This window comes from Thamnophis sirtalis, unplaced genomic scaffold, assembly GCF_051295495.1.
Source record: "Thamnophis sirtalis isolate CommonGarterSnake01/CBP01778 unplaced genomic scaffold, rThaSir2_p1.2 scaffold_9, whole genome shotgun sequence".
Lineage (NCBI taxonomy): Eukaryota > Metazoa > Chordata > Lepidosauria > Squamata > Natricidae > Thamnophis > Thamnophis sirtalis.
This window is the reverse complement of record NW_028261389.1, coordinates 66,204,461-66,224,710: the sequence shown is the minus strand read 5'-3', so window position 1 is coordinate 66,224,710 and position 20,250 is coordinate 66,204,461. Positions and strand designations below refer to the sequence as shown.

The 20,250-nt window shown below is 37.0% G+C and overlaps 1 protein-coding gene across 4 annotated transcripts in view; it reads left to right on the top strand.

The window, feature by feature from the left end:
• Positions 1 to 689: 689 nt before the first annotated feature.
• TAFA5 (TAFA chemokine like family member 5) overlaps positions 690 to 20,250 on the top strand; it is a 333,004-nt gene continuing 313,443 nt past the window's right edge. The window contains exon 1 of one of the 4 annotated variants that reach the window (XM_087722165.1): positions 690 to 1,835. In XM_087722165.1, the coding sequence (XP_087578291.1) occupies positions 1,715 to 1,835 (121 nt within the window). In that variant the 5' untranslated portion in view covers positions 690 to 1,714. The remainder of the gene's footprint in view (positions 1,836 to 20,250) is intronic. The other 3 variants (XM_087722162.1, XM_087722163.1, XM_087722166.1) reach the window with 3 other exon arrangements.

The window sequence follows — 20,250 nt, the reverse complement described above, 5'->3', positions numbered from 1 at the left end:
GACGGCCGCAACGTTCACTGCAAATGGGCGGAAAAAGATTCTGGAAAGTCCAAGGTAGGAGAAGGGAAGAGAGTTTAGCAGCGTCGTAAATCGCCACTTCAAGATGTCGACCATCACGGGGAGCGATTTCTCCCGCCAAAGCAGAGAGGCGAAGCAGCTTTTTTATTATTATTTTTAAGGGCACTCGTTCATACGTGAGGGAAAAGTGGCGGCTCTTTAGCACAGCCTTCTCGGCAATGTCTTTTTTTTTCTTCATTGACCATCGTTGGATTTATGTCACACTGGAGTTTTTGCCTTCGAGGGAGGGGGCTGGGGCAACGGGAGCTTCTCTGTGAGGCGCGCCTCTTTCTCTTCACTTTGGCCGGGTTTTTTGGGGGGGGAGGGGGGTATATCGGACTGCTCATTCCACCTCCCTCCCTCCACTAAACGCAGCAGCAGAGGAAGGAGGGGAAGCACGAAGAGCCGGCCAACAGCCGCGTGCCAAGCTCCGAAGCCGCTCGCCGGCTGTGGGAAGTGCGCGCGCCCGGCTGGCCTCCGTGCGCCATCCTCGGTGAGGAGAGCGCGCGAGGCGGGCCGGGGGCGGCGTTAAGGGTGGCTTGGGGCGGGGGGGGGCGCATCAGCCGGAGCCCCAACGCACCCTCGGCAAAGAGGTGGGAGCCGCGCCGACGGAACTGCCGGCCAGAGAAACGGGGGGACGCGCGGGGGTTTGTGCTTACGGATCGCTACGGAGCCAGAGGAAGCGAGCGGTTGAGGACTGGCAGCAGCGGCGGCGGCGGCGGCGGCCGGTCAGCCAGCACGTCCGGCCAAGGTGGCCAAGCTGGGTGTCGCTGCCCTGCTCGCCCCGAGGGGAAACCAAGGCGTCGTCGGAGGCTGCGGAGAGCGAGGCGACACCAGTGGGCGGGCTTGGCTAACCCCTGCCCTCAAAAGGGGGCTCCCTCTGCCGCGACGGCAAGGCTCCCTTTGGACGAAGCTACAAGTGCTGAGGGGAGCGGCGCCAGAAGTTTGCCGTCCGTGGGGAAGAAAGGCGGTCGAGCGGGCCAACCTTTCCGGGGACCCCCGGCAGCTGGTGGCCGCGGTTCCGGCCCTTCCTCGCCTTCCCCTCGCGCCCTCAGAGGGATGCTCCTGCCTGCCGTGCCCTCCTGGAGTCCTCCCTTCTCCGCCTTCGGGTAGCGACCTTTCCTTCCTTCGCCCCCCTGGTAGCTGGGCGGGCGGCTCGGCTGCTTGCTGGGGCGGGCGTGGATGCGCACGCGCGCCGCCCCCTCGCTCGGGACTTGCGGGAGGGTTCGCCACCAGCCGCCGCTCGCCTGGCTTCTGCCGCCGCGCCCCGTCTGGGATCTTTCCCCGAGGAACGAAGAAACCAACGCCACTTGGCACCGACGGGCTGCCTCGCCTGCCTGCCTGCCTCCCTCTTTCCCGCCGCTCTTAGAAGGGGAAAGTTCCAGGTTGTTGCCGATGAATCTCCATCCTCGAAGGGGAGGAAGAGGAGAAACCGGACTCTAGAGGTCGCCGCCCGCTGAGACAAAATGTCTTCTGGCTTGGCTGGGCTGAAGAGGCCCCTCTGGACACCCCAGGATGATTGCTGACGGCCAAACCCTGTGGTCCTTCTCTAAGATGTTCCTATTTGGGATTAGGTGTGCCGAAGGGCGAGGGAGACCTGGCTTGTGAAACTTATCTGACTCCCTCTCCCCCTCTTTTTCTTGGCTTTGGGGGACTTATGGCTTCAATGGCTCCATCTCTTAAGCGAAGCAGTAGGAAAGATGCCAACGTCCTGCCGAGTGCATCGTCAACTTTCTGGGCAATCATGATCTTGGTTGGCCTTTTAATTGCTTATTGCAGTAAGTATGGATCCAGCAGATGACAAAATCCATGTATTGCTTTGTATTTGGCTTTCTTGCTTGACTTAAATGGACCACATTTATAATTTGATAGGCCAGGCTGTTTCCAAAAAAGACCACTGCATGTTCATATTAAACTAGGTTAAAAGCAGCATTTTGTATTAAACTTGGTGAAAAACAATGATTCCAAATGTTTTGGAAATATTTTGTATTTCCTACCGCTGTTGAAAACCTAACAGAATATGCCAACACCAGTACAATCCAGATGTTCTATATTTATTACTACTTACATTTTCTTTTACTGGTGCATATTTCTGTCTTTATTTTTCTCCATGTCCAAGTCACCTCTTCTCATACATTTAGGATTCTTGAAAAGAACAAGCTTATGATGACATTCCTTAGTGATACAACTTGACCCTGTTTGGTGATGTTACCATATCAAAAAGCATCCTTAAAAAAGCATCCTAAATTTTAGTTAAATTTATCATCTGTTTTATTATAGCTTATAACCAGTTATTTCTGGGGTAAAGTCAGAAAGTATTAAGTACCAGAGGATGGAGTTCAAAAGACTATAAAAATATTTATTTATTATAAATAAATTTTGTTAGAAGCTTTTGGCTATGTAAGGAAAACATGTTTTTTAAAGTATAATACAAATGTGATTTAATATAATGAAATATACTTCTTAGCAAGCATGAATCTGTCAGAATTGATCATTGACAACTGTAATACACATTGGTCAATGGGGGAAAGGATCTCATGTTGACTTTTATTGAAGCAAAATAGATTTGAAACTCAGTTTCTTTACCATAACTGAAGTTGGATGGTTAGTGAATTCTAAACCTCTTTAAAACTAATAGCAGCTTAATAAGTGTTCTCTATTTGTGATGATTACGAAACTTTCTGAGCATTGCTACATCAGTGGAATTTCCTCTTTAAGGTAAGGGCAGGATTCTTAATACTGAATTTGTGTTCCATTGTGCTTTTAAAGTTTAGTGTATATTTCTATAATACAAAAATTATAATTATCAAATTCTGCATAGTAGATCACATGCACTACTTTGGGTAAGATAACATTTTAGTCTTCATGCTCTTGTATTTAATAAAATATATGTTAAAATACTGTGTTAAATTGTGTCATATATAAATTTTGCATGTGAGTGCACTATGTGTAATGTAATGATAAGATGTCGCCAACTGACAAATAATTTTTAATAACTTTAAAATATATTAGGGTATTGATACTTTTAACATTTGTATTTAGGAAGGACAGCGGTATTGGGTTTTTTTCAAGTCTTCAGTATTATAATTCTTATTTTCATAGATTTTTATCCACTTGCCTATTTCCCTTATTAGCCTGAAGTGCAATCTTAAAATTTCTAAATAATGAGTTTTTAAGTAACAGCTAAATTCTTTTTTTGCAAATCCCAGGTTAATCTTTGCTAAGCACGATTGTATATATATATTCTGCCCAACTCTGAGCAGAGCATTCCCTAGCCTAAAATATGCAGTGTCAAGACACTTCACTACTTCCATTATTTCAGTATCTTAATAACTGAAGGTGCAACTTTGAATGTGATGATCTAATTCACATGTAATCTGACTGTCACACTGCTTAAAGACCTTTGTAGTAAATGGCTTTTAAATTCAGAAGAATACTAGGAATGAAATATGGACAAAATATATGTTAATATAGTTTCTATAGAATACCATTGCCTTTAACTGGATACTTTAAACATGTTTTATTACAAAATTAAGATCAATCATTAGTTAACATCTCTGTGTTTTTTATAATTCAAATAGAAAGATAATGAACACTTATATGCCTATACTTAGATACCTGTGTTCATTTTAAAAAAAAATGCACTTATGTGTTACGGATATGACAGCTGTATTCCAAACACTCAGCTAAAATGACAGCTAAGACAGGCTTAAAATATAACTGAATATAATGGATCAGTGAATATTTTAAAGTTTGAAGTAAATTTCAACATGACTTGAAATAATATTTCTCTTGCTTTCCCTTCTTTTCCTATTAAATATATATTCTTAAAGAGGGAAATATTTTGTTTTTAATGAGGTGATTAACAAATTTAGCATACAAAAAGGGCTCTCATATAGGGTGTTTTTGTTTTTTAATTATTGGAAAATACATTGGTTATTTTCTTTGTTTCTTGTAACATGAAAGATGAGGAATGGATTATTTTCTTTCCTTAACTCTTTGGTTTATACTTAGGGATAGTAGCTCCACCCGATGGATGGTTGAAGGAGATACCTGTAGGAAACCAATTAAGTTAGTTGCTATAGCGATAAAGCTTTATGGGGCAGCTGTTTTGGGAAGAAAAAAGATTCCAAGTTCTTCTTTTAAAGTAGTGATCAAAATAAGAAAGGAATAACTGTGGTGAAATGCTATAAACTGAACCCATATAAGTTGTAACAAAATACTGCCTTGGAATTTTATTCTAATAAATTATTTATAGTCTGCGAATCCTCTAGAATTACCCAGTATGGCTGCTGTAAAACATAAAGGTGGACTAGTTTGGCTAACCTAGTTCAGTAAATTTTGTAGTGAAACTCCTTTCAAAAGTTGTTGAATCAAAAGCCATGTTAGTGAGAGTCATTAATAGGCTGAACACTGTTTTCCTATCAATTCATTTAATTGATTGTATAGAAAAGATGATTTCTTGCAACACAGTTTCTATTTGAAATACATTGAATACATTGAGTCTTGGGAGAAGGATTTTGTGTGTGTGTGTGTGGCTGTAGTTTGGAACTTCCCATAGGAAGGTCACTTTGATTTCTACTTACACTAATTATCTTTATATTATGAAGCAACCTTAAAGGTATATGTTAAAAAGGGGAGCAGCAACATACCTTTTTCCCCCTGAATTCCATCCTGAAACTTTTATTCCTATACTTTTAATGTTTAAAATATGGACTTGGGAATATTTTGGATGTTCCATTTGCCAGCGGTGCAAAACCTGAAATATTTGGAGTGTTTTGACATAAAGACCAATAGGAACACAAAACAAGGCTCGCTCTTCCTGTTTTAGTTCTCATCCTACCATTATAGATGTTAATTGGGTAGTATCCCGTTTAGAGTTTTATTTACTGCTCAGTTTATACAAAGTCAGCCAAGAGGATGATTTTTAAAAATAATGACTTTAAAAAAAAAATCCGATAACATACAATGAAAGCAAAAATAGGAATGCTTTTTTATAGAAGCACAAACAGGCATAAAACTGATGCAGAAATGGATTAAATTTTGCAAATAGTCCGCAAATGATTTAATAGGAATAATATACTTTTTAAGCTACTGACTTGAGGATTGATTTGTGTGTGTATATATGTGTATTTTTTATATATATAAATGTTCAATGATGCACTGATGTCAGCTTGCCTGCAAAAAAGCAGCTCTCAACAAATTGCCAAAGTACAGTTTTGCATTTGGCAGCATGCATGAACACAAAAGACAGAACACAAAAAGATTACATTACAATCCACAAAGACTAAATTTCGTAATGGAGTGTATCTTTGTAAAAAAACAACAATAGGGCAACCATCTTTATAGGATGGGCAGAAATTAATGTGCACCTCTTTCCATGAAAGAGCTGTGCTTTGGGATGATTGAAAAATAGTTAGAAATATGTTTGATATAACCAATCAATTGGTGTTCATCTGAAATATTTCACCCTGGTTTTCAAGGTTCATCTTTGCTTAGTTTCTCCAAGGAGATAGTAAAAGGTAGCTACTATTTCATATTTGTGTTTCTTTTCAACTTGTGCCAGGCAGTTTTGCAAGAATGGGACCTGAACTTCCATTAGTAGCTTGTCCCTTGCAAACATCTGTCACTTGGAGAGGAGAAGCCAATTGTGGGACAGAAAACATCAGAACATGACGAATAGCATCATGTCTTGTCCTGAATTTGGAGGACGTGGGATGTTTTGTTTTGAGTTTCAAAATGTAAAATTAGCCATGTCAGCTTAGAACGTTGTGCAAGCACATCTTAAATTATTGCTGTTTTAAAATTTGTATTTTAAAATTTGTATTTTGCACTTTTGATACATTATATGCAATGTGTTTGTTTGTGTGTGTGTGTGTGTATACACACACACACACACACATACCAGAATGGAAGAATTTATGGTTTCCAAATTGTAGGAGCAAGTGGTTAATGTGGGACTTTGAAAATAAAGGAGAGGTGTTAATTGTGCAGTAAATTAAATGTTTGCAAACAAATCAAAGAATGGTACAAATAATTTTACATCTTAGATTCCTGATTCTTACCTAAATAATAATTTATTGATGAAACTTATGCTCCTAGACTGAAAGACTAATGTTTCAAAAAAAATGTTGTTAGTTTAACCGAAGCAATATTTTAGGAATATGTGCTATGTAGAATTATGTAACACATTGACACTTTATTCACAATACAGTTGTTGGATAAGATACTTTTATCCATCTGAACAATTGAAAAAGAAACTGTTTATCCAATTAGTAAAAACTTTAACCTATTTTCACAATTTCTTTCTTGTATAATAGACAATTTTCAGAATTCTAGATATTCATTTATAAAAATTAAAATGGCCGGTAGATATTCATTATTTACACACTAACAAAGTTGGGTAAATGCTGAAGACAATTCTCCATTAGAATTTATAGTCTTTGTATTTTGTGTTATAGAAATTATTTTGCATGGTTTTGCATTAAGAGTCATATTAAAATAGTAGCTTAAATACAATATGTAAGAGAATGTTGTAGTACAAATTTTAAACCTGTCATCTATCTCAGAATATATAAGCATGTGCTCTTTACAACAGTCTTATTCTCCTCTTTGCACCTTCCCCCAAAAGACCCTTTCTAATTTTCCAGAAAACTTTTTAAAATGGGGCTTTTCCTCTAGTGTTAGTTTTCTGTGAGATAGAGTGTATGTGAGTTTAACCTTAGCACAATGTTGTATTATATGTTGATTATGGATTCCATTTCTTCAGGTTTTTTTAAAACTTTCATTTATTATTCTTTTCCAGATTTTACTTGACATATGCCATTCGGAATTGCAATTATGTAGATATATAAGACTTTTAAATATTTAAATAAATAAGGATGAAAAGGATGTATATTCTTCCCATGCACCCGTGCAAAACACTTGGTGTTTTGATTTTAAAAATGCTGAAACAGCTCCCCAAGCATCCTGTTTTAAAGACAATTTTAAGGTAATTGTTACCCCATCTTTTCTGCTGAAATGATGGCAACCATTGGAGTTTTGGATGAACTGTAATGTATTGGAATAAGAATGAGCCTAGTTAATTCCCAGGCCAGTGTCTCCTTTGTCATCTTTCCCTATTGCATGGTTATAATGTAGAGTTCAGAAGCTTTCATTTCTATTTTCTTTGATCGACAACATGCTATTTCATGCAGATCCAACAAAGTGCAGATAATTTTGATTATAGTTTATTTGAATCCGGCAATTTTTTTGTGTTGGATACAAACCTGGCTTGTTTTAGAATGGTTTGTGTCATGATATAGAGATTGCTAAAGTGCAGTTAATGTAAAAATAGAAGAGAATGTTTCTAATGTCTTTGTGTCCCCATTGGAGAAGAAGTGACAGGTTCAGGATTCATTTCAATTAATCCCAAATCTATGGATTATGTTTACACCCAAAATGTAACCAATATTGGAAGTAAGTTTGTAAAAGAAATACAGTTGATTATATTTCTGCAAGAGTTCATGTTGCTAATGGAAATAATGATGAAGGGGCTAGATTTAACTCTTTGTTATTGACACAGCATGTAGCTGAATACAATATACAGTATAAACGTTTCCTTCTGAAAAATTACCACCATTTTCCTTTAATAAGATTTGTATTATATATCATTATGTCCCTTTGCACAATTACAATGTTGCTGTTGTGTATATATTACTCTTCAGATACACATTTCCTTTTCAATCTATTTTGAATGTGACTTATTGTACATAATTAAACATATAGTGATCAGTTTATGATATTACAAAACAATGACATTACGAACCATACATATTTTTGACATGTTTTGTTCTTTTTAGTGTTTTTAAAGATAATACATTTTAATTAAAAACATTATTTTAAAAATAAAGATCTTAAGAAAAATCACATATCAGTCAAACTAATATTGAAATCTGAAAAAAACAAAATAGCTGATTAGAGGGCAATATGTAATCTACTCTAATCCTATATGTAATCTAATCCAAATATAAACAAAAACTCATACAACAGAAACTGCATATCTACATAACCATTGAAATATAGTTTATGAAAAAGTATTGTGAATATATGCTGATATTGTTTTGCTTTGCCATTGAATTGCAAAAACGATTCTGTTTGTTTTTGCTTTGGGCTAATAAATTTTTTTTCTAGGTCAGAGGTTAACATTTCTAGAAAGATTTGCATCCTAACATGATTTTTTCCTCAAATACAATGGACATTGCCATTTACCAGGTTTTTATTTTGGAATACAATTCAACATTAAATTAATAAAGTAAAAAGTAAAAGTGTTAAATATTGCAATTCCAGAACCAAATTTCAGAGTATAAGCCTGTTAAATTGCATATAGTTTATATTTGCATTGACACATAAATATTAGCACTGCAATTTATCAGATTTTTATTCTGCCAAATGTTGTGACTCATAGTAGTTTACGATGCTTCCTGGTAGTAAGCACCATGAAAACCGTGGCTTACTTTATTAACTAAACAGTGTTAAATCATGTAAATTATGTAGCCTTCAATGGAACTACATCTACTTGGAGAGAAGCCTCAAGGTTCTGTCTTGGGCCCAGTGTTCTTCAATAGCTTCATAAATGACCTAGATGAGGTGATAGAAGAGGAGCTTATCCAATCTGCAGACAACACAAAGCTGAGGGGAAATGTTAACAATTTGGAAGTTAGACTCAAGATGCAGAAGGATCTTGACAGATTAGTGAAATAGGCCCTATCCAACATGATGCAGTTCACTGGTGAGAAAAGTAAGGTCCTGTACTTAGACAGGCAAAACCAAAAGCATATATAGTACATGAGTCAATAACTGAGAGGAAGCTACATGTCCTAGTAGACCAGTGTTTCTCAACCTTGGCTACTTGAAGATGTCTGGACTTTAACTCCCAGAATTCCCCAGCCAGCGAATGAGTTGAAGTCCAGACATCTTCAAGTTGCCAAGGTTGAGAAACACTGTAGTAGACTATATTTAAGTGTGAGCCAGCAGGATGCTGCAGCTGCTAAGAAGGCCAATTCAGTCCTAGGCTGCCTCAAAAGGGAGAGCATCAAGATCAGGCAAAGTGATAATATGATCTAGGCTGTGTTACTAGTAAAGCAACACTTTGAGTACTGCATCTGGTTATGGACACCACGATACAAAAAAAAAGATGCTGAGACCATAAAGTGCAGAGAAGACCAGCAAACATGATCATGATTCTGAAGACTAAATCATATGATGAATGGTTAGGGCAACTTGGTATGTCTAGTCTAAGAGAAGGATTAGAGATGACATGACAGCTATCTTTGAGTACTTGAGGGGCAGTCAAAGAGATGTGGAGTTGACTTATTCTCCAAAGTATCAGAGAACTGGATAAGAAGAATGAGTGGAAACCTGTTAAAGAGAAATTCTATCTGGAACCGAGGAGAAATTTCCCGAAAATGATAGCAATGAACCAATGGAACAGTTTGCCTCCTGCAGTTATGGATGTTCCATTGCTACAGGTTTTCAAGAAATATTGGACAATCATTTCTCTGAGATGGAGCTTGAACTAAAATTATTCCAACATCTCTTCCACCCTATGATTCTATGTATGATTTGGTGACAGAGGTATAAATATTCTGTACTTACAAGGACAAAACTGTCCTATAAAAAGTAATTCCAGGAATAAAATTACTTAATTTTTTTTTCAGCCTGCAATTCCAACGTTTTGCCTATAGTGACTGATATAATAACTTTTCCCCCCTATACCTCTAACGATCATTTTAGTCCTAAGCTTATACAAGCGAATCATATCCAAATATCAGTTTCTGCATTCTTAACATTAAACTAAATTTCCTTATTTAAGGTACTGTAAGTGAACTTCTAAATAAATTGAGAATGTAAGTGAAAAAGTTATGGGTATACTGTACTAAGATACTTTGTAAACTAACACTGCTAAATTAGCTGAGTACCTATCTTCATTAAAACAACAATTAATTGAGAAGGCAAGGAAATCTATTTCTTGCAGATGTCCGCTTTTTCTTTTTTTAAATCAACCTTGAGTGCATTTCAAATTTTAATAAGCAGGTTGGTTTTGGGGAGGAATGCAATTATTTTTATTTTTATTTTAAAAGCCCATTTATATTGCAACATAGCTGACAGATGCTCACAAGAGTCTGCGTTGCCAACTATATCAAGAATTCAGCTCACTTAAAACTGACTGACAAGTGTTCTTGGAACATTTAAGTTCCATGAGAGGTTCATTAACATCTGTCTTCTAAACAAACATGTGCATAAGTAAAGCACATGAACTTTAGTGTAGTTAAACTCTTTTCACATAACACATATAGGTACTTATCTTTGCTCAGGTGAGAAACATTGATGGAAAGGATTAATCCTTGTAAAACATTCCCGTACTTATGCTACTTTACACACTTAGCTTAAGATGTCAGGTTAAAGTCAAGATTCCTTTTCACTGTCATTTGCATTTCATAGATAATGCAGTTTGGAGCATATAAATGGATTACACTTTTTGCAATTCTAGATGAAATGATTATTTTACACACATGAGTTGTACAGGTTTCATTTAAAAATGTTTTGTTATCTCCGTTTTCATCCTAAAGTAAATAAATACTTGAACTTGAAAATATTTGTTCTCTTTAGCTTCCATTTTTATTTTATGAAAAAAATACCTGCCTTATCAACAAATTTAGATATCAAACACCATCCTGTAATTTATCTATATATAGTCATTTAATAATTTAATTTTTTCCAGAAAGCTATTAGAAAATAATTGATTAGCGATGTGGTTTTTGACTTTTATGATTTGAAAGACTAAAATGGCTTGTGAAATATCTCTTTATAGTGTCTGCATATATAAGTTGTTAAAAGGAAATGCTTGCAAAAGAATTATTTTTGCACTCTTTTTGTTTTCAAGAATTTTATAATCTTCATAGCAACATAATAGTTATAGAATAGTTGAAGCAAGCTTTAATACGTATTATAGTATGGGTGTAATCAGTGTGACATATTCAGAAACAAAGCAGTGATTTTCTATTCTCATTGTTCGGTAAAAAAGTGTCAGCCCTTTTGGTCCTATTTCAGTGACTTACAGCTGTTGGAATCTGGGTGAAGAAGAACAGATTTGAACCCATCCCTGAGAAGAGAGAGGGGCTGTGCATTCCTGGAATTTGCAGTATGGATTTTTCTCATTTAGTTCTGAATGGGGTTGCAGTCCATCATTTTGGAGTCCCCCTGGCTCAGCTCCACTTCAAAGGGAAGATGGTGGCTGTAGCCTGTATGACTTTTACCCTGACTCATACACCAACTTTGCTCTTTCCTGGACAAGGAATCTTCATTCATACTTTAGTCACCTTGCTCATGGACTAGTGCTTTACATTAGAAGCTGTACTTAATTGAGAATTCAGTGTGAGCTGAATTATGGATGGACCACAATACATCTATATCAATTGCATTGCTTAACATAACCTTGGCAAGGTGCTGCTTGTGTCATGTACCTGCCTTCTAGAATAATATTCTCAAAAGGCTTGAATTGCCCTACACTATCAGTTCTCTAAATAGACCTTGAAGACTTGACTCTTTGCTTGAGTGCAAGGTTAAGTGAGTACAAACCTTCCGAGAAAAAAAAAAGTGTTTATCTGCTGGTTAACTTAGCCCCAGGTTATTGCCTTTTAAAATTTTATTTTCTAAAGTAAACAATGCATTGGATATGTTTTTAATAAAAATGGAATGAGGTGGTGGTAACAATAATGTTAGACTAGCATTGGGGAAACTAACTTTCAAGCAGGGGTGGGTTTCAACCGGTTCGCGGCGGTCCCTGCGAACCGGTTGGTCGCCGAACCCGGAAGTAAGTAACTTCCGGGAATGGTGAAGGGCGCGCCCGCCCGCCCGCGGTTCTTACCCGGTTTTGACGAGTTCTGCGCTTCCACGCATGCGCAGGATGCATACAGCCCCTGTGCGATCGTCCAGGAGCAGCTGGAGCGTCGCGCAGACGCTAGTACGCATGCGTGCAACCCACCCCTGCTTTCAAGTCTTATCTTCTGCCACGGAAATCATCTAGGCCACAAAAATCATCTATTATTTCAACTAACCATACAGTGGTTGTGAGAAACAAAATAAATGAAAGAATGCTCTACAGCAGGGGTCTTCTACCTTCGCAACTTTAAACCTGGAATACTTCAACTCCCAGAATTTCCCAGCCAGCTTTGCTGGGAGCTTTGATGGCTGGGAATTCTGGGAGTTGAAGTCCACCAGGCTTAAACTTGTCAAGGTTGGAGACCCCTGCAGTATACATTGCCTTGAGCAACTGAAGGAAAGTCAGGATAGACAACTAACAACTATATAAATATATTTCATAATCCTAAGGTACAATAGGAAACATTGTATACATAATGTATTTATTTATGAATACATTGCACTTAACCTATGATGACTCTGTAAGGAAATCCTGTTTCCCTGAAAATAAGACCTCCCTGGATAATAAGCCCAATCAGGCTTTTGAGCACATGCACTAAAATAAGCCCTTCCCTAAAAATAAGCCCTCCCCCAAAATATTGCAACAGAGCAGCAGCCATGAAGTGACCACACTTTCTGCCTCTTGCACCTCAAAAATAATAAGCCCTCCTTTAAAATAAGGCCAAGAGCTTATTTTGGGGAAATATGGTAGATTGTTTCAACAAGATTCCACTTGATTCTTTTTGTGAAGTAAGGAAGCAATTGGGATTATTTCACAGAAACACTGTCATGCCTTGAAGCTTCATCCTCTCTCTTACTTAACATCGCCTTTGGGTTTGGTAAAGGCATGTGGGGAAAAAATGAAGATAGGTTTCTGAAATAGTTTGCAAACCTGTGTATTCTCCACAGATGTTACCAGAGCCATTGGTGAGTAATCTGTAGGAGATGCAGTGCAGCCTTCATAGGCTTTGTCAAAACCATTGTGAATCAGAACAAAGTGTAACACTGCAGATATTTTGCTTTGATCTTATAAACCGTGTAGCCATCTTGCTTTGTGAAACAGCTTCACATCAGGCTTCAATCAAACTTTGATCAAAGCAAAATATTTCTTTGAATATTTGTACAGCCCTACTGTTTGCCCTCAGAGTTCATAGCAAATGGCAGTACCAAGCTGACATTGGCTGCTTGAAATAAAACAAAATAAAGAATAAAAAATAAACACTAAGCTTTATTAAAGCTTGGATGTGAAACTAGAGATATTGGGTATAAGGTAAAGATTCCCTTCGCACATATGTGCTAGTCATTCCCAACTCTAGGGGGTAGTGCTCATCTCGGTTTCAAAGCCAGCGCTATCCGTGCTTTTGAACTGCTATGTTGGCAGAAGCTGGGACAGTAATGGGAGCTCATTCAACCACAAGATGGTAGCAGAGAGAACAAGAAGTATAACTTGGTGCCATCTATCATTGTTTAAAAGAGAAATAAAACACAAAAATCAAGTAAAAAAAAGAAAAAGGTAAAAGAAAAAGTAAAGACAATATATTAAAAATATATTAAAACTATGCCAAGGGGGTAGTTTTAATATATTTAATATATTTTTGTATATGTTTAAAATATATAAAAATGGCTTCCAATCTTCCTCTTAAAGATTACAAGCAATCAAAGCAACATAAGAGGTACAGATACATATTAACAGAGTTGGGAGAGACCTTGTAGGCTATCTAGTCCAACCCCCCACCTAAGTAGACTCTACAACATTTCTGACAGATGGCAGTCCAAACTCTTCTTGAAAGCTTCCAGTGATGAAGGTCCCACAACGTCTGAAGGCAACTTCTAATCCATTGGTTCATTGTTCTCACTGCCAGAAAATTTCTCCTTATTCAAGAGAGGTTGAATCTCTTCTTGTTTCTTTTCTGGTTCAGTTTCTATCCATTATTCCTTGTCTGGCCTTTGGGTGTTTTGGAAAATAGCTTGACCCCCCTCCTCTCTGTGGCAGCTCTCAAATATTGGAACACTAGCATATTATACCACTAATATAGTATATTATGCTATAGTATTATTAATATATAAATTTTCCTTGAGATAATTCTAGTATTTCATAGTATTTGGGCCATTTTAATTGTCTTATTATTTCTTGCTTTTTGTACTGAAAAGTTTTATAACAGTGATTTTTAAAATATACATTAACCTTGACTTTATTATACCACAAATATCCATCTCACCCAAATATTAGGTCTAAGGTTTTTTAACTATGTATCAGAAACACCCACTCTTTTATCCAAACTAATTAGCAGGCTGATAAGCAGGTAAACCCATTTCTCTTTTTTCCTTTGCATCTTTTAACATCTTATATTTAACTCTTGTTTTACCCCCTCACCATACAATCTTAGATGTTTCCTTTTGCCACTATTTAAATGATTCATCAGTTGTAAAAATCAGCGTAATGTGGAACAAAAAACATCATCACTCTAGACAGAACCATTTTATCACAGACATTCTCCACAACAATTCGATATTTAATACCATAGTGTACAAAAATGGGTATTTAGAAACAATGTTTCTAATCCCAATAGAAGCTGTTTTATGAGACAGAATTAATCTCTTCCACATTTATGTGTTAACCGAGGTGGTTTTTTTTTTTTCTATTCCCATATTATTTTCAGAGCACATGTATACAAACCAGGGAAAGAATTGGTTTTTTAAATGAATAGATTGATTTTCCTCTTACTGCCATATAAATGTAGAACAGATTTCTTCTCATGAGCTTATTTTTTGCTACTCCAAGGATCAAGTTCAAAGTCTTCTTTTGCTGCTGTAACAATCATTTTATTTTCTGATGAAAGGTCATTTGGAATCCTGTTTGTATAGTGGAAAAGAGATGTTTCATCGATCTTCCTTTGATTGCTCAAAAAAAATCCTACTGAGTTCAGTAATATTTACTACTAGGGTTGGAAGAAACATTAGAGTTCTTCTAGTCCACCCACCCCATCCTCAAGCAGGAGATCCTGTACCACTCATGACAAATGGATGTCCAATCTTTTCTTAAAGATCTCAAATGATAGAGCACACATAATTCCAGAAGGCAAGCTGTTCCATTGATTGATTGTTCTCACTGTCAGGACATTTCTCCTTAGATCCAGGTTGCTTCTTGTCCTGCCCACAGATGCTCTGGAGAACAAGTCAACCCCTTCCTCCCTGTGACAACTCCTCAAGTACTAGAAAACAAGTGTCATGTCATCCCTAATCCTTCTCTCTGCTTGGCCAGGCACACGAAGTTCGCTTAGTCATTTGACTTACAATTTACTCCCCAGACTCCTTATCATCTTTATTGGTCTTTTTTGCACACTTTCTAGTGTCCCAGCATCTTTTTTGGAGGGTGGAGGAATTGTAGCAATTAGAACAGAACATAATATTTTATGTGTGGCCTCATTAGTCCAGTATAGCAATAACAATAGCCTTTAGACTTATATGCTGCTTCACAGTACTTTACCGCCCTTTCTAAGCAGTTTTCAGAGACAGCCTCTTGCCCACAACAATCTGGTTCTCATTTTACTGACCTTGGAAGGATGGAAGGCTGACTCAAGCTTGAGCCTCGTGAGACTCAAACTGCCAAATTGCAGGCAGCCACCAGTCAGCAGAAGTAGCCTGCAGTACTGCATTCTGACCACTGCGCCACCACAGCTCTTAGAGTTGTGCTATGGATTCTCATCTAAAGGCTAACCCTCTATTGATGCAGCCTTGGACTGCATTGCTATTTTTTGCCAGATGCAACACATTGCTGGCTCATACTTGTAATGGTTCACTAGGACTCCTAGATCCCTCTCTCAGTTACTACTGCTGAGCTAGGTACCACCTATTCTATACCTGTGCATTTGGCTTTTCCTGCCTAAGTGCAGGATCTTATGTTATGACTCTTGTTGGATAGTAGCATTTAGAATAAATCAACTGCCAATCTCCTTATGGGAATTTTAAAATCCTGTTACAAAGAGCAAAATATAAAGATAGATTTGCCAGGAGAGCCATGTGATAGTTACAAAACTCTGAGTGTCCACTTGATGTGAACAAGGATTATGATTTCCTGCTTCTATTCACATTCATCTGAATGTAGCCTTTCTTCCATGGTAGTGGGAAGAATTAGAAAAAAAAACCCATGTAGATTTTTTTTTGAATGAGCTTCAGATCTTTTGCAAAATTTATGTTCTCCCTGCACTTTCTATGGGTATATAGTGCAAATGACTAAATAAACTTGGTCAGAAATAACAGAGGAGAACTCATTGGATGGTTTTGCCATCCTGTGTGTTTACTGAAAAATAACCCACACTGAGTTCAATTAGCTTATTTCCCTGTAAGTGTGAAATGGATAGTGGCTTCAAATAGCTGTGTGTCTAATTGATCTTTACATTTCTCAGCCTATTTTGCAGACTTAAAAGAAGCAACATTTCAAGCTACAAGGAGCTTTGTAAGTGGTATTTCAAAGTGGTGTTTTTTGGTTCTAGAAAATGTTAACTTCTGCTAAACAGACTTGCCTGATGAAAAGCATATAAATTTCTTACGACTGATGAACAAATAAATAAAATTGCAACATTTTACATGCCTTCTCAAAAGTAGGCCCTATTTTTCATGGAAGAAAAAATTGTGGCTTCCTTTGCAAGTGGATAATGAGGAAGGGCAAAGGTAATCCTTTTTAAAGCAACTGAGAGAAATATATACTGTATTAATCTGTAAAGGATCACAGAGGACAATTGTGCTGAGGTGCTCCATCTAATATATGTAAAATGTCAGTGCTTCCATTCTTATTTATTACCTGCATTCATAGGTTTTAATTTAGTAACTTAAAATAATCATTGCTATTAATCTGACAAGAGAAAAATGTTTTTAGTAATATATTTTAGCAAAATATGGTAATAAAGAAATGATTTAGAAAGGAAAAGACAAAATAAGCTTGAACTAGATCAAGCCTGATGGTCCATTTTGCAATGAACCCAAAACAAATAGAGAAAGTTCATGTAAAAAAAAAATCTTTCCACCTGAAATAATAAAGAACTTAGCCTTTTATCGATTTACAGAAAAACTCACTGATTTCCCCTTTAACTGGTATTTAACACATGTTTGTGCAGATAATGACGGTGTCTTCCGACTGTCACATTCTTCCAGAGGATGAAGACTTGACAAGCCTTTCATTTATTTATTTACCAATAATGTCTTTCATAGGATAGTCTGCAATTTAAAATCAATGTAGAAAAGGACAGATAGATTAAGTGTAAAGTAATATATGAAAAAAAGAGAAAGCTTCCTGTAAGTCAAGCATGACTTCTGGTGATACTATGCACAGACTCTTGAGGTTTTCTTGACAACGGTATAAAAGGTTAGGGTATTTCTTTTTTCTTTCTTTCTTTTTTTTTAAAAAAAATTGACAGACATATATCAATACCTCTGAGATTTTTTTACATTTAGCTTTTCTAGTTGACCAAGAAATAATAGGTGTTGTTGTCTATTTCCCAAATAGAACGGTATGAAGCAATATAATAGAATACTTCTCAAAATGGCTTTTAAAATAATAATAAAAAATGATTGTGTGTCACCAATGTGCTCTGTCACTAGCTACTTCCCCCAAGAATCTCCTTGTGGTGAGATGGGTGGCAAATGAATTTTATGAATAAATAAAACAAATCCTTGCATCTTATGGCACAACAGAAAAAGGTTGTCCTTTTTGTTATTCATTTATTTGTTGAAAAATGTATGGGCCGCCCATCTTAGCTCAAGATAATTCATGGCAGTTTGTGAATGTTATATGAAACTACTGATCTGCAAACAGTTTACCTCATGTATGTGCACAGTGGAATTAATGAATAATAATAAAAAAAGATGTTTTTTTCCAGCAGGGAAAAAGTTGAGAAGAAGAAGTAAGTGGCATATATGACATTTTAATTTGTAGAAGTGATTGATGATTATTTTCTTTTGACCCCTGAAATAAGCGCTTGGCCTTATTTCAGGGAGGTCTTATCATTTTTGAGGTGCAGGAAGCGGTGAGTGTGGTTGCCTCATGGCTGCTGCTGTGTTGCAATATTTTCAGGGGGGGGGGCTTATTTTAGCACATGCGCTCAAAAACCCAATTGGGCTTATTATCCGGGGAGGTCTTATTTTCAGGAAAACAGGGTAGGTAGTGGGTTGATGACATTAGTTTTATTTACCTCAGACTTAGTAAGTTGGAATTGTCCCACTGGGGGCCTCCATGAACATCCTCTTTTTTTAAATTCAACTCTCAGACATGTAGAAACAAATTTATTTACTAAACAAATTCATGTAATTGCCCTACTCATAGCAACTCTGTGCAGAGATATACCTATTGCTGCTCATGTTCTGAATTAAAAGCTCTGCTTGCTGACATAGTCCATACCTGGGTGTATCAATCTAACCCTAAATTAGGCTAGGTTTGACTTCTGGAAGAATTGATGCAAGATGACCACTATGCATGGTTTTTGCAGACATTTTTACCCTTTACAACAAGCCTTGACCAGTCCATCAAGGTTCAGCCACTCCCATTTTTACAGTTTTCTCAATTTCCTGACTTTTCCATCTGAATCTGTTACATAACCCAGTTCACACATAGGGAGTATATATTGTTTAGAAAATATATTTGTTGATGTGCATAATGTATTTTATTGCTTCCTCTTTTGTCTTTTTTCAAGGTATCATTTTCTATAGGCTCTATTAGTTGAATTTGATGAGTGAACTTTTTGCTTGCTCTGATTCTGATTATTCTCCATTTTTGATACATCTCCGTCCATACAATCATACTGGCATGAAATTACATATAGTTAGTGAAAATATACTGATTCATGGTTGTCATTCAGTATTCTATAGTCTACCAGTGGGTGGTGGACTTCTAGGTGAGAAGATTGAGTAAACTTACCATTCCCTTCAGAGCAATGCATATTTCAAGGTTTACTGTATATTTTGGAATGTGAGGACAAGGGGGGCGGAATCTTGCTCAGGATAAAGAATTTGATGTGAAAATCTCCACCCTCTTTCTTTACTCTTTGGTGAGCCTTCTTGATCCAGCTGTGTGCAGTGTAACTTTGTAAATCAGTGTTAGATTCTTGGAGGAAAAAATACTACAATTATTATTATTATTTTGGAAACACATAAGATGTGTTTTTAAGAGATGCATGGTCCCTTTTTTGATGAAAAAACACCATTTCCTATGTCAATTATGAGATCTATAAGTAACTACTGACACAGAAGAGAAAATTATATAGACAACATAGTATTTTTTTCCTTTTATTTAAGGGTGTGATGAAAAGCTAAGCAGTCATACCAGATGGCATTTAATGTTGTGTGTGCATGAATGACACATATATGAATTAATCATATCCACCCCCATTTATAAAAAAAACAAATACTTAAGACTGATAGTTTGGTTCATTATACAATCATTCTTGCTTCCATGGAAACTGTTCTAAGATTTATAAATCCCTCCTTTGATACTTTAACTTACTCCTTTCTTCTTTTTCTCTTTGCTAGGTTGATGGTATACTTAAGTATTATCTCTGACACAAAACACATAGAGTAATTGACATAGTTAAAACTAAACAACAGCCTGATTATTTAACTTATTTTAAAATTTGTTGGTAGTATAATGAGTGGGAGAACTGATACAGATTCAGGAAAAAGAGGGACCGTCTTCTCTGTAATTTTTTTTTCTGTGAGAACCTATTTTGAAAGTTTCCCCAAAAGTAATTGTTATTTTGTAGGCATATAATAGAACACCATAACATATTAATTGATGTGGATTTTTTGTTGTTAGTTGTGAAGTTGTGTCCGACACAGCATGACCCCATGGACAACATTCCTCCAGGCCTTTCTGTCCTCTACCATCTTCTGGAGTCTATTCAAGCTCACGCCTACTGCTTCCATGATTCCATCCAGCCACCTCATTCTCTGTCATCCCTTTCTTCTTTTGGCCTCAGCCTTTCCTAGCATTAGACTCTTCTCATTAGATGGCCCAAGTGTTTACCATATTTTTCGGACTATAACACGCACAGGAGTATAAGATGCACCATGATTTTGAAGAGGTAAATTAAAAAAATAAAGTTTCTGCACTCTGCAGGCCGTCCAAACACTCTGCATGCCTCGTTTTTTGCAAAAAAAATTAAATAAATAAAAAAATGGGGGGGGCATGCAGAGCTTTGAAAGGCTTGTAGAGTGCTCCTGGGGGCTGGGGGGCAAAAATGA